The sequence below is a fragment of the Cebus imitator genome, unplaced genomic scaffold (assembly GCF_001604975.1).
Source record: "Cebus imitator isolate Cc_AM_T3 unplaced genomic scaffold, Cebus_imitator-1.0 Scaffold72, whole genome shotgun sequence".
Lineage (NCBI taxonomy): Eukaryota > Metazoa > Chordata > Mammalia > Primates > Cebidae > Cebus > Cebus imitator.
Window position 1 is genome coordinate 3,456,583 of NW_016107387.1, and position 15,334 is coordinate 3,471,916.

A 15,334-nucleotide genomic window follows, 5' to 3' on the forward strand; every position below is an offset into this window, starting at 1 on the left:
TTGAGACGAAGTCTTTCTCTTGTTGCCCAGGCTGCAGTGCAGTGGAACGATCTTGGCTCACTGTAACCTCCGCCTCCCCAGTAGATCAAGTGATTCTGCTGCCTCAGCCTCCCCAGTAGCTGGGATTATAGGCGCCCACCACCAGGCCCAGCTAATTTTTATATTTTTAGTAGAGATAGGGTTTCACCATGTTAGCCAGGCTGGTCTCGAACTTCTGACCTCAGGTGATCCACCTGCCTCAGCCTCCCAAAGTGCTGGGATTACAAGCGTGAGCCACCACACCTGGCCAAGTCTGTGTTTTTCTTCAAGGGATTTTGAAGAAAATGTTTTTCTTTCTCTCTTTCCAGAGACAAGGTGAAATTCTTGTTTTCATTCCCTCTCTCCTTCTCTCCCCACAACCTCTTCCCAATTCCAGACGTTTCCCAGAAGCACTTTCTCTTCCTCTCAGGATCTCCTCTTTCTCAGAGTCAGTTCCTGTAGAGCCAGGTACCTCTCAGCTTCCAGATTTCCCTTTAGTGTCTCTGCCCTATTCTGGGATCACGCCTCCATGCCTGCACCTCTACTTTCCTTCACTGTGTCTCCTGCCTACGCCCTGCTGTGGGTCTCCAGATTCCATCATAGGGCATCAGCCATGGTCGACATTCCTCCATTCCTGGTCAAGCTCTACTTCTATGTGTGCCCCTCCTCACCCTACTGGATTATTATTATTAAGGCTTTCACAGCTCTTTGGGGTGCAGTGTAATTTACACAATTGAAATGCACAGATCAAAGTGCACCATATTAACAAATGGATCCCTCATGCAGCCCCCACCAATATCACCACATAGAACATGTCCATCCACCCTGGGAAATTCCCTCGTGTATCTCCCAGTTGGTTCCCCCTCAAGCCCCACAACCATACTGAGCTTTGCCACCTTAATTAGTTCTTAGCTGGCTTCAGAATGCCATGTAGATGGAAACATACAATATAGGTACTCTTTTATATTCAATCTCTTTGACCCAGCATGTCTGTGTGGCTCATCCATGCTGTAGTGTGCTTCGGAAGTTAGCTCCTTTTTACTGCTTAGTAGTAATCCATTGTGTGATTATACAACCACTTATCCTTTCTTCTGTTGAGGGACGTTTGGGTTGTTTTCTTTTTATTTATTTTTTTGCTATTATGAATAAAGCTTTTATGACTATTCTTAAGTCTTTTTTCAGACATGCATTTTCATTTCTCTGGGACAAATAAATATTTGAAAGTGGAACTACTGGGTCAAAGGGAAGATGTATATTTAACTTCATAAGAAACAACCAATTTTCCATTCCCACCGGCTTAGGTGGTTCCATGTTCACAGCAACCTATGGTATTGTGAGATTTTCACATTTTATCCATTGTAGTGAATGTGTGGTGATGTCTCGTTGTGGCTTTGATCTGTATTTTCCTGTTAAACATCAATGTCAAGCATTTTTTCATGGGTTCCTTGTTCACTTGTTATCTTGTAATGAGTCTATTTAAACTGTTGGTCCATTTCAACTGAGCTCTTTGTCTTTTTATTAATCATATGTAGCCTTGACAGATGCTTTATTTATTTATTTATTTTTATGAGACAGAGTCTTGCCCAGTTGCCCAGGCTGGAGTGCAGTGGCGCAATCTCGGCTCACTGCAACTTCCATCTGCTGGCTTCAAGTAATTCTCCTGCCTCAGCCTCCCAAGTAGCTGGGATTACAGGTGTGTGCCACCACTCCTGGCTAATTTTGTGTATTTTCAGTAGAGACAGAGTTTCACCATATTGGCCAGGCTGGTCTCGAACTCCTGACCTCAAGTGATCTGCTGCCTCAGCCTTTCAAAGTGCTGGGATTAGATTACAGGTGTGAACCACCACGCTAAGCCCAGATACATATTTTATAAATATTTTCTCACAGTCCAGAGTTTGCCTATTCATTTCCTACATGGTGTCATCTAACGAGCAGGCATTTTAAATTTTGATGATATCCATTTTATTGATTGTTTTTTTCTCTCTCTGTCTTGTCTACCAAATCTTTGCCTATCCCCAGGTCACAAAGATTTTCTCCTGTGCTTTCCCCAAAATCTTTAGTTTTACCTTTTACATTTAGGTTATATTCATGATCCAGCTCTAGTTTTTGTTGATGGCACAAAATGGGGTCAAGTTTCATTCTTTTTCCATATGACTATCCAGTTGCTCCGGCACATTTGTTGAAATGACTTTCCTTTCCATGTTGAATTGCTTCGATGCATTTGTTGAAAATCAATTGTCCTCTGTGTTTTTTCCACCCACTTCCCTTCCCTTTTCTTGTCTGGCATCTCTATCCCTGCCATGTATCCATGTAAGATGCGAATAAGCAATTCCTTCAAACCAGGAAATGGGGCCCGAGTTATATAGCCAGGGATTATCACTATGGGGGTTTCTGGTCATGTCAGGTGGATCCCCAGCCCTCTCTAATCCTCTTAGCACTAGGGGTCTATGCAGTTGATTTGACCTTAAAGGTCAGCAACTACCTAGGGAAAGCCATGCCGATTGGGGGTTGGAAGACCACAGAGCTCTAGGGATAAATCTGCTTGTGGAAAGTGAAAGGAACCATGGTTCACACTGAGGCTGAGACTTATCCAAGTCCATGGTCAGACTTCCCTAACTATCCCCAATGCCTTTGTGCAACTGGCTCGTTCTAATCAGAATCCAAAGGAAGGAACACATTGCATTGAGTTATACCTTTTAATTCTCTTTAAGTGTTTTATTGGCATATATTGTACACACACAGAAACGGTCACACCACAAATGTGCTGCAGTACTAGTCCACTCCCTCGTAGACAGCTGCCAGGCCAAGAATCAGAACATTCCCGGCACCTTAGAAGTCCCCATCAGGCTCCCTTCTGGTCACTACTCCTACCAAAGGTAGCCACCACCCCAGCCTCTCATAGCATAGACTGTTTTACCTGTTTTTGAATTTTATGGAAATAAGATCATGTCGTGTGCATTCTTTTTCTGTCTGGCTTCTCATTGCTGTATAGTCCCAGACTAACACTGTTTCTTGGTGCCAGCCTGCAGCCTGCTTAGCCTGGTTGTATACTGTAATTAAGTCCCCACCCACTAATTCAGGCTTCTGAAGCTCCAAATGGGTCTCTAGAGGAGACGGACCCATCCGCCCTTCTCCAGTTGCTGCTCTGAAGGCGAACCGATATTCAAATCTGAGGTGGTGCAGGAGGTCCTGCAACTCCAGCCTTTCTCGGCTCCTCCACAGGCCCAGCCTCTCTGGGGTCTCAGTCCTTGTCCAGTCTGGGGCGTCAGTACCTTCAAGGAAACTGAGTATACTTATTTCGTAGGGCTGTCATGACAAATTGCCACATTCTTGGTGACTTAAAACAACAGAAATTGAATGGCTCACATTTCTAGAGGCCGGAAGTCTAAAATTAAGTTGTTGGTAGAGTTGGGTCTTTCCGGAGGCTAGAGGGAGAATCCACTCCATGCCTCTCTCTCAGCCTCCGACAGCCCTTGGCATGTCTTGGCTTGTAGAAACATTCCTTCCATCTCTCTTCTGCACATAGCCTTCCCCTCTGTGTGTCAAATTCCCCTCTCCCTCCTTTCATAAGGAGGACACCAATCATTGCATTTAGAACTCACTCTAACTCAGGATGTTCTCATCTCAAGATCCTTACCTGAATTGTATTTGCAATGACACTTTTTCCAAATAAGGTCACATTCTGAGGTTCTGGGTAGATGCATCTTTTGGAGGCCACAATTCAACTCCCTACGGTGAGTGAAAGATCTCCTGAATCACACAAACCCAACTACCAGTAACTTAATTGAAGTGTGAAAGGGTGGTTCTTCTCACTGGACCAGCCCCCCAAGTGTTACCTTGTCCCCTGCAGAGCTGCAGCATCTGGGCCAAGTCTTAAATTCTGAGAATTGAGGTTTTCAGAAAATCACCAATTCATGGGTTGTATGAATTTTATAACATTTTATTAAAGCCCTAATAAGATTCTGTTTTTTTCTATACCAAGGCTTTTCAATAGTAGCACTGTTGGCATTTGGGATTGGAAAATTGATTGCTGTAGCAGACCATGCAATTGTGTGCTGTAATTAAGTCCCCACCCACTAACTCAGCCTTCTGAAGATCCTAATTGGCCTCTAGGGGAGAAGGTCCCATCCCTACCCTTCTGCAGTTGCTGCCCTGTAGGCCAGCCGACATTCAAATCTGAGGTGATTCAGGAGGTCCTGCAACTCCAGCCTTTCCCGACTCCTCCACAGGCCCAGCCTCTCTGGAGCCTCAGTCCTTGTCCAGTCTGGGGCGCCAGGACTTTGGCGTGCTTTGGCTTGTAGAAGCATTCCTTCCATCTCCACTCTGCACATAGCCTTCCCCTCCATGTGTCAAATTCCCCTCTCCCTTCTCTGAGCAGCTGCCAAGTGTCAGGCTGTGAGCCAGGTGCTATGGAGTAGAAGAAGAGGAAGCCCAGCCTCTGTCCTGAGGCAGTTTTTAAGCTATGCAGGAGAAAACGCTGGCCAGAGCAGTGGCTCTCCACCATGTTGATCTTCCCCACCCCAGCGGACATTTGCAAGGTCTGGAGATATAGTTTATTGTCATGATAGGGGCAGGGAGGAAGAGGTACCACTGGCATCTAGTGGGTAGAATCCAGGGATGTTGCTAAACATCCTACAATACAAACATCCTACAATTCTATAGTCTGCCACAGCAATCAACTGTCCAATCCAAAACGCGAACCGTGCCATTGTTAAAAAGCCCTGGTACCTCACTGAAATGCAGATCATTTTTCTCCCTGTGCAGACATCATATGGCTGTGTGGGAGCATCTGTACTTTAACAAACTTCCTCAAGTGATTCTTACATACAGCAACTCCAGACCTTCTGAATGAAGATTAGACCCTAAAGATCCACTTCTGGCTAAGATGAAATAACAAAGTCTGGATTTATGCTTCTGCCTGAAATAACAAAAAAGGAAATTAACAAAAAAGACATATGAAATGATAGTTCACAAGAGTGTGGACATCAGGCAAAGAAATAGAGTGATAAATGAAAGATGGGGGAAAAAGTGAGATTAGCCCAACCGTTGCCCCAGCTTATTGCATTAAGAGAGTTTCCAGACCACAGTACAAGGAAGGGAAACATACATGGAGGCTGGAAGACCCCCCAAGTTAAGAAGGAAGTGAGAGGCAGGGTACGGCAGCTCATGCCTGTAATCCGAGCACTTTGGGAGGCCAAGGCGGTCGGATAACATGAGCTCGAGAGTTAGGGACCAGCCTGACCAACATGGAGAAACCCCATCTTTAAAAATACAAAATTAGTCAGGCATGCTGGAGCATGCCTGTAATCCCAGCTACTCGGGAGGCTGAGGCAGGAGAATTGCTTGAACCCAGGAGGCAGAGGTTGCGGTGAGCTGAGATTGTGCCATAGCACTCCAGCCTGGGCAACAAGAGCAAAACTCCGTCTCAAAAAAAGATAAAAAAGCCCTGGTATAGAAAAAAAAATAGAATCTTACTGGGGCTTTAATAAAATGTTATAAAACTCCTACAGCCCATGAATTGGTGATTTTCTGAAAACCTCAATTCTCAGAATTCAAGCTGATTCATTACCTATAGACATCTGAAATAGCTTTAGAAGTCACCTAACCAGGATGGGTGCGGTGGCTCACGCCTGTAATCCCAGCACTCTGGGAGGCCAAGGCGGGTGGATCACAAGGTCAGGAGTTCGAGACCAGCCTGGCCAATATGATGAAACCCCATCTCTACTAAAAATACAAAAATTAGCCGGGCATGGTGGTGGGCACCTGTAATCCCAACTACTTGGGAGACTGAGGCAGGAGAATTGCTTGAACCCAGGAGGTGGAGGTTGCAGAAAAAAGAAGTCACCTAACCAAACTCCTTTATTTTATAAATGGAAAAATAGAGACCCAGAAAGAAAATAATTGCAGTGACAACCAAGGCCATTTCCTGAACACATAGAATCTGTCAGACAATATAGCGGTGTTTTTTGAAATTTGACTGTCACAGCAACCCTATGAGGTAGACACTCCATTATCCCTGTTTTATATAGGGCTAGCAAGGTTCAGGGGCTGAAGTCACCTGACCCACAGCACATAACTAGAAAACTGCATTCAAATCATGTTTACTCTGATGCCAAAGACCTGGATCTTTCCATCACATGCAGCTTCTGCAAGTAGGTTCAGTGACTTGCCGGAACTGTGAATAACTAGGCTTCATTCTTCCCAGTACAAAGTTCTACCCACCGCCCTGCCCTGCCCGCCTGCTTCTGTTTATAGTTGCTGCTTGCCTCTTGCCTGGTCACAGTTACAGAGAGGCGGGTGGGAGGGAGGGGAAAGTAGACATTCCCTCTGCTCAGGGGAAGAGAACTGCTTCTCTTTCTGTCATTGCTTAGAAATGCATCCCTCCCTACCCATTCACTCTCCCAAGGATACATCCTCCCTTCCAATAAATTAATGGTTACTGTTTCTTTGGGATTTCGTGGACCATTGCAGATAGACAGATAGACAGAAAGGCAGATAGGTAGGTAGAGAGAGAGAGAGAGAGAGAGAGAGGTGACAGATGGACACGATATAGGGGCCAATTTTTTTTTTCTGGGCAGACACTAACAAAACCAATGACGCTCTTCCATCATAATCATTTCCTAAAATGAAGAATATTCCAACACCAAGGAAGGACTCCACTCCATTACATTCCGATCTCAGAATAAAAAATACTCCTTCAATTGGAATAAATGTCATATTATGAAAAACATACAACAGGATTCTTCTTTCTCACATCGTGCAGTGGATCAGTGTTAGGGGATTATACCGGATTCATTGAGAGATTGTGTTACTACAGGATGAAGCCCCAAAATGAAAATCTCAGGATTCTTATAGTTGAGGAACTTTCAGGACCCATCCAGACCAGCTGCAGTGCAGCGCAAGGAGCTTTGAGGCCAAAGACCTTGGCCCGATGGGGAAGGGTGTAGTTCGCCAAGATCCTAAACCCCACTGGGTCTCAGTCTCTGTCCCTAGAAAATGAGACTAAACTAGCAACCGCATTGCAGAGCCAAAAAGATGTTAGTTAATTCCAGCAAGGCCCATTTTCCTCTCTCCGAATCAGGAGTCAAATGTCCCTGCAGTGGTCCCAGCCTCCAGTTGAACACTTCCTGTTCCTGAGTCCCCGCACTCCCAGATGGCAGCTCCTAGGAAGAAGCCCTTCCCTGCCCAGCCCCAGCTCTCTTCTCTGGCACCACTGAGAATCACTGCATTTTAATGCCTTCATCACAACCTTTCCAACTTCTGGAAGCAGCAATCACATCGTCCCCTGTCTTCACTGAAAAGGGCTGGAAATGACTACTGAGAAAAAGAATTCTGGTGAAGGTGATCAGACATCCTCATATGAGACCAGATTGCAATAACCAGCACAAGATTTCCTAACAGCTTTATGATCCCATCCCTACCCCCAAGCCCACAGGGAAAAAAAAATCCCTTTTTAAATGACTACTTCACTTATGTAAATATACCACGGGCTCCAAAGGGAAGCACACACTAGGTCCCTATGGTTACAAAAGCACCTTGTAATATTTTCAGAGTCTTAGGAAGCAGAGATATGAACTTTAATATTACCAAGGCCAAATAGCTGGCTGGGCACAGTGACTCATGCCTGTAATCTCAGCACTTTGGGAGGCCGAGGTGGATCACTTAGATCAAGAGTTTGTGACCAGCCTGGCTAACATGGAGAAAACCCATCTCTACTAAAAATACAAAAATTAGCCAGGTGTGATGGTGCGTGCCTGTAATCCCAGCTACTCCAGAGGCTGAGGCACGAAAGTCAGAGTCTTTCTCTGTTGTCCAGGCTAGAGTGCATTGGTGCAATCTCGGCTCACTGCAACCTCCACCACCTGGGTTCAAGTGATTATCCTGCCTCAGTCTCCCAAGTAGCTGGGATTACAGGCACTCACCACCACGCCCAGGTAACTTTTTTGTATTTGTAGTAGAGACAGGGTTTCACCATGTTGACCAGGCTGGTCTTGAACTCCTGACCTCAGATGACCCACCCACCTCAACCTCCCAAAGTGCTGGGATTNTAGTAGAGACAGGGTTTCACCATGTTGGCCAGGCTGGTCTCAAACTCCTGACCTCAAATCATTTGACTGCCTCAGCCTCCCAAAGTGCTGGGATTACAGGCATGAGCCACGGCGCTCAGCCGGCATGAGGGTTTCTTGAACCCAGGAGGTGGAGGCCACAGTGAGCTGAGATTGTGCCACTGCACCCCAGCCTGGGTGACAGAGGGAGACTCCATCTAAAAAACAAAAGAACAACAACAACAACAAAATATATATATATATAGCTTTTGTTTGTTTCTAAAATGGCATAACTGTTCCCTGTTTTAAATATTAAAAGCGATTGAATAAAATGTTATAATATTTTATAATATATATTATTTATAAATAAGAAACCTTATTTATAAATAATTTATTTACAAATAAGAAACCTTGGGTGGTTTCTTATTTACATAGATGTCATTTCATTTTCTTTTTTCTTTTTTGGTTTCAGCACAAAGACCTTGTTCACCCTCCACTGAGAGTGGGGCTAGAGATGGATGCTGAGTACAGGAAGGCTGTGTGAGGATTCCTTTGACTCCACTCTTGTTTCCAGCTATTGCCGGTCCTAGGCTCCCAGTCCTGAGCAGCCATGACGATGGAGACACTCCCCAAGGCCCTGGAGGTTGATGAGAAGTCTCCAGAAGCCAAGGACCTGCTGCCCAGCCAGACTGCCAGCTCCCTGTGCATCAGCTCCAGGAGTGAGTCTGTCTGGACCACCACCCCGAGGAGTAACTGGGAAATCTACCGCAAGCCCATCGTCATCATGTCCGTGGGTGGCGCCATCTTGCTTTTTGGCGTGGTCATCACCTGCTTGGCCTATACCTTGAAGTTGGGTGACAAGAGCCTCTCCATCCTCAAAATGGTAGGGCCTGCCTTCCTGTCCTTAGGACTCATGATGCTGGTGTGCGGGCTGGTGTGGGTGCCCATCATCAAAAAGAAACAGAAGCAGAGACAGAAGTCGAATTTCTTACGCAGCCTCAAGTCCTTCTTCCTGACTCGCTGATGGTGGTTTCCGCATCTCCCGGCCACCTTGACTGGGAGAAGGAGATCTGATGACCAACACCCGACATCCCCATCTCCTCTATGGGGTGCCATAAAACTGATCCAGGAAAATGCTCTTCCTGACCCGGTGGGGAAGGTAGAGCTCGGGACTCCACTCTCCATGCAGCCGGGAATGTTGCTGGATGTATCCGTTTCATCCCTATTCTGACTGATGCTTCCTTGGATCCTGGCTGTGGCCCTCCTTTTGGTCACTGTCATCCCCTGCCCCCACATCTAAGCATCATTCATCCAACGCTCTCTGCCAAGTGCAATGCATGCTGGGAAATTCTTCGGGGGTGGGCTATGCCCCAGGGAGAACCTCATGTTTACATATCTCAGTGCCAGAGCTGGGTTCTTCATTTGCATCCTTCTGGAACCAAAACTGACCCACGGAGGTCCTTTACAGAGGAGGAAAGGATGGCTGAGTTCTGATCATTGGGTTTGACAGCCCCAGCTCCATTAGCAGGCAAGACACTGACTTTAATTTCAAGATCCCAGACAGATCACAAGTATCAAACATTCCAAAGACTGAACAATGAAGGGAGGCCTGAGAAAAACATTCTCCAAGACGGCACATGCCCCTGGACATGATTCTCAGAGTTAGCTGGCTGAAGGGAAGTTTAGTTCCTAATTCTATTATATTTACATCAGAGGCAGTAGAGTAGGCTAGGGCATGTCACAGTTTCCACTTGACCTTCTAACGCCTTCTCATTGACCACTTTCTTCTCTGAACTTGGTCATTAGCCAAGGTCAAATGCATGTTGCACTAATTTCTTCTTTCTTCCTGCCCCTGCCTCTACCTCTGCATCTAGAACAGCAAAATGGAAAGATACAGAGGGATCCTGCAAGATGGTTTTCCTCTTCACTTCCATCAAGATCAAAATTGAGAGGATCAAGTTCCATATCTGAATGATCTGTAGGTTTCTAGAGATGGCATTCACCTTAGAAAATTCAAATTTCCATTATCCCTGCCCCCACTCACCAAAAAAGGCAAATATTTATTAAGTGCCCCACTCTGGGATCAGCCCTGGCTGGGAGCAAGACGCCGTCCCTGCTGTCTTCTTGCTTCCCAAAGTGACAGATGCAGACAAGCCAACTGGCAAAATGCGGGTGGTTGTGGAAACACAGGAGGTGTCTACCCCAGACTTGTGAGAGGATGGAGAAATTCCCAGAGGCCATGTCCTCCAACCCAAAAAACAAAAGAAAAGACAAGAGTTAGCAAAGAGGGGAAAGAAAGGCATTGGAAGCAGCAGGAGCTGCCATGTACGTGCAGAAGCAGCTTGGGTAAGGAGAACATGGTGGAATTAGAAAACTGCACAGCCACTTGTCTGACCTCCCCAATGTTTCATCCCTCTCTTGCCCAGCTTCCCACCTCTTCCCCAAGTGCCTAGTGCAGCTTCTCCTGGAGGCACATTGATGACCTCCTGGGGCCTATGGTAGAGACGGGAAGTGGGTTTCCAGAGGACCCAGCAAGCAGAGAGCCCCTGAGAGGTAAGTGCTTCCATAACTCCCTGTGGCAACCAAGAGGCCCGTGGGTGAAGGATCAGAAGCCGTACCTGTGAGGAAGCCAGCTATGCCACCTTAGGCCAAGCCAAAGACCCCTGAAGAGCATTTGGTAACAAGGTGTCCGAGGAGAGCATCCTGCACCAGAATCACCCTTGGCTTGAGCTAATTCTCTTCACTCCTCAGCCTCGTGGCCTCCCAGTCACCATGGCCACCTCTCTCTCCTACAGGCCTCCAGATAACCCCATCCTCCATGGCAGTTCCATATGCAGAGCCGGAATCCATCCTCATTCCCTCTGCATTGTAGGAAAATCCATGGAGGCAAGCACTTGTGTCATGGGGACCACCCCTAAACTGATCCACCTAAGGAGTCAGAGTTTGGGGAGCTCATGGCTGTTGAGGCTCACCCAGGGTGGCCATGGCCTTCATGCAGATCCATGCCAGTGTGGCCAGGTCTCTAGCTCACATCGAGCCCTGCACACAGGCAGTCAGGACCAATCTTGGGAGTGTTGCAAGTGCTATGTCATTAATTGTAGCTTTAGTGCCTCAGTGACAAACCTTACAGATCATTTCCCTTCTTCTGACATGAATGCAGATTTGAGATTGGCCCTATAATATCACTCTTGCATTCCTGGATGAATTCTTAATTGGGAGCAAATGGGATGGGCTCCTGGATAAGTCACTGGAAACCCACACTCCTGATGCCTCATTTCCTCTGCCCAGGAGCTTGTAGCCTGGGCACGGCTATATGAGGAGGGCCCATTTGGATGCTGCTATCACGGATGTCTTAGTGGAAGGAAGTTTGGGGACAACCACGACTCCAGAAGTCCAGGTTCTGGATTCACCTTGCAGACTTTCGCAGTACCTGCCTCCATTTGCTGCCCACTCAAGCTAGTTTCTCAGCAGAGAAAACGTGAGGAAATATCCCCAAATATCATCATCCCCATGGGGATCCTCCACAGGAGTGTGGGCTGGAAATGTTCCTGGGTCACACTGAGGCAGGACATTGAGGTGTTTGCCAATGCCTGCTGCCCCGTGGAAGGCTGAGGCATGGATGCACCTGATCTGGGAATGCAGCCCCAGTCAGACTCCACATTTCTGTGACAAAGGATCACCTGCAATGATTTTTTCATGTCAGTGGGTCAAATGACAGAACCAGTTTCCATGTTTTGGGCTCACTAGATTGTATCATGCTCCCCATGGCTATTCTGTTAGGGAGAGTTTGATCTAATCCGAAGCCTAAAGGAATCAATGTAATGTTGAATTGTATTCTAACAGTGTCTGCTGTGTTTTTATTCTTCTCTTCAAGAATTTAAAGAACATGTCCACCAGTTAATTCCTCTAAAATGCACCCCACCCTCCATTGCCACACATACTTCTCCCCAGATTGCTGCCAGGGAGAAAATGGACAGGATGGGTCTTGTGCATCATTCCTTAGGTGTCTTGTAAAAGCTGATGACCCTACTCTGAGATGCTGACGGGATAGAGACCAGCAGCTTCCAACTCTTTCCCACAAGCCAAGTATTGAGACCAAAAAAAGAGATATGGAGAAAGAACTGTCCAGAATGAATCAGTGGTCCAGGGCAAGGCAGGCAGCTGCTCCAGCATCAGCCTATCGACGTCCCCAGTAACTGACAAGTGCAGGCACAAGGAGAAGGTGCAGTTCAGCTCCGCAGGTCTCCTTTCTCCTAACCCCTTCTCCCGGTCTCCTGGACCAGCCTCCTCTGCCCCTCCAGCTCCTTAATCCTGACTCTCTTCCACTTGACTTCCCACCAAACTCACTGTGGCCTTGACTTTCTGCTTGCCCTAGCTGGCTCAATCCGTAATGGAGAAAAGAAAGCAACTGGTAGTCTGTCTGGGTAGAGTAAAGGGTATTTTATTCCTCCTTCAATTCCTGCAACATTGCCAGTCATGACGCCCCCACACCTCTTGGCCCTCATATCCATCTCCATCTCTTCACTATTTCCTGCCCTCAGAGGTCAGAGGGCACTGGAAAACCAAAACCCAGAGCTCCAAACATGTCTGATGTTAAATGTGTCCAAGGAAACTGCCCAGGGGTGTACCTGAGGATGCTACTGGGTGGCATCAACCCTGTGCCATGGGGGCTTGGGAGGGTAGTGTGGGGGAGGGGAGGGCAGAAGAAGGAGAGGTGATCAGAGGCAGTTGGCAGAGAGACATTCTGGGGTGGTGTCTGAAGAGCAGAGGAATTAAACGACGACTGTTTATTGGGTGCTCACTATGTGCCCAAAGCTGATGTAAGCACTTTATTCATTGATTCATTCACTCCTTTCCAAAATCCTGTCCTGAAATGCTGTTACCATCATCCTCATTTTACAGGTGAGATAAGTAAAGTACAGGGACATCAGCTATGACAGCATGATTGAAACCCAGCTAACCTAGCTGCAGAGGCCACACCCATACCCCCACCACCACACAGCTCTCTAAAGGCCTCTGAGGAGCAGCAGAGGCACCAAGGTCACCAAGGTGGGGAAAGCTGAAAGGGAGCTGAGGTCGCCAGACATGCTGGGAGGGCACACCCAGCAGGGGCCCAGGACCAGGACAGGGGGTGAAATTCCTGGCCAGGAGCCCAGAGAGGAAGACAAAAGGAATCACCAGCCAGGAAGAAGCCTGCGTTCTGAGCACCTCCTCTGCCAGGCCCTGTGCTCGGGGCTTTCACACAGTTCAGTTTGTTCTTTTTCTCCCCTGTATCTAATCCTTTGTAGCACCTTTTCCAGATAAGTAAATGGGGCTCAGAAGAGTAAGTTACATGCCCCAGGTTTCAGCCTATAAGCACAAGATCAGGTCAGAGGTGTAAGCCCACAGCTGCCTCCAGAGCGCATGTGCTCTCATACCCTGAGCTCCCAGCCACAGGCATGAGGCTCCATGCCACGGCCGTGGTCAGAGGCAGGAATGGGGGCTCCGATCACCATGCTGTCAGAGCAGGGTGGCTTTGATACATACAGCCTTTGTTCCAGGGGCCAGTCTCACCTACTGAGCAGCAGGAGGATTCAGGACTTGCTGACACAGGTTATTATGACTTCTCATTGCATCATGTCATAGGCCAAGTTCATAACCCCTCAGAAGGCTACGACCACCTCCCACAGGAAGTGCCTAGAACCAAAGAGGCAATCAAGATCCAATACCATGCAGGGCGCAGGGGCTCACACCTGTAATCCCAGCACTGTGGGAGGCTCAGGTGGGCGGATCCCTTAATGTCAGGAGTTCGAGACCATCCTGGCCAACATGGTGAAACCCCGGCTCTACCAAAAATACAAAAATTTGCAGGGCGTGGTAGCAAGCACCTGTAATCCCAGCTACTTGGGAGGCTGAGGCAGGGGAATCGCTTGAACCAGGGAGGCAGAGGCTGCAGTTAAGCCTAGATTGCGCCACTGCACTCCCAGCCTGGGCAACAGATGGAGACTTCATCTCAAAAAATAAAAAAGATCCAATACCACTTCTCCAGAGCAGAGCTGCTGAGCACCAGGTCTTCCAGCAGGCAAAGGTGCTTTAGAGGCCGCTTGCCCTGTTGTTCATTCTCAAAAGACCCTTCCTCTGTCTCTCAAGACTAGAAAGGAGAGTCACTAAAGGGCCTTGACCCTACTACACCAGGTCCTGGAAAGAAGCCACCAGCAGAAACAGGGCAGACAATTGCCCTCTCAGGTCCTACCTCCATTCCCATGCATGGAGCCCTGAGCCTGCAAGGAGGGCCAGTTCCTGTTGGCCATTCCCTTCTATGCAGACCTGCACAGAGCTCCAGGCACTCCACCAGCCCAGCCAGGCCCTGGCTCTGTGCAGTCAGCTTCTCTTGGTCTCTGGAGCGGCAGGTGGTGGGGGGGGGGAGTTCCTCTATGGCTAAGGGACAATGCTCATTTCTATGGACTACAGGTGCAGGAAAAAGAGATTTCAGGCCTTCTCCAAGTCTAGGTCTCCCATTCCAAAGTGAAAGAAGTTTAGGTAAGGGTCACCTCCAAAATAAGACCATCTCCCACTGTGCAGCAGGGCTCTCTGGCAAAACCACCAAAGTGACTGCAAAGAAGAGGGGGAGCGATGGCTCCTCTGATCATCATGTTGACCATGTTGGCTCTTTTTCGATCAATGAAGGAATGTAAGCATCAATCATGGTCCTTTTCCTGAGGGGTTGCATGGGAGGAAGACCCAAAAGAGGAGGGAGGCAGATTCTATTATGGCAGCATTTGCCCATCTCATTTCCTGGGGCCTGAGGCCCTTCCCTTCCTCTGCTCCCTTTCTCGGACATGGTCTCTGATCCCTCCCTCAGGAGTAGCTATTAGCCTGGCATTTGAAGACCCCGAGTACCTGCCACACACCAGCCATCAAAGTTGGGGATGCTGTGAGGAAGATGAGCTCTCATCTCAGAAAGCAATCAGGCGAGTCCCCAGAGGAGAGAAGCAAGGACGTCATCAGTTATGGTACAGTTGGATGGAGACACAGGGAGGAAGAAATGCACAGAGGATGTGTGCCCAAGTCAGTCTGGCCCCAGGCTGCCTTTCCAGCTCTCTAGAGCGGAGCTGCGACAAGTGTGCACGTCAGAGGTGGTAGGCGAGTGGAAAGGAATGGGAAAATGGAGGCGGGGGGGGGGGTCTGGAAGCTGCCTATGGGTTAGCAGGAGGAGCCCAGCCTATAAAAAGCAATGGCTGGCCGAGTGTGGTGGCTCATGCCTGTAATCCCAGCACTTTAGGAGGCCGAGG

General features: G+C 47.9%; 1 protein-coding gene across 3 annotated transcripts in view; it reads left to right on the top strand.

The window, feature by feature from the left end:
* Nucleotides 1-12,471, top strand: part of PIRT (phosphoinositide interacting regulator of transient receptor potential channels) — a 22,660-nt gene extending 10,189 nt beyond the window's left edge. For 2 of the 3 annotated variants that reach the window (XM_017531410.2, XM_017531411.2), the window contains exon 2: nucleotides 8,536-12,471. In XM_017531410.2, the coding sequence (XP_017386899.1) occupies nucleotides 8,674-9,087 (414 nt within the window). In that variant the 5' untranslated portion in view covers nucleotides 8,536-8,673 and the 3' untranslated portion in view covers nucleotides 9,088-12,471. The remainder of the gene's footprint in view (nucleotides 1-8,535) is intronic. The other variant, XR_005200826.1, reaches the window with a different exon arrangement.
* The last annotated feature ends 2,863 nt before the right edge of the window (nucleotides 12,472-15,334 follow it).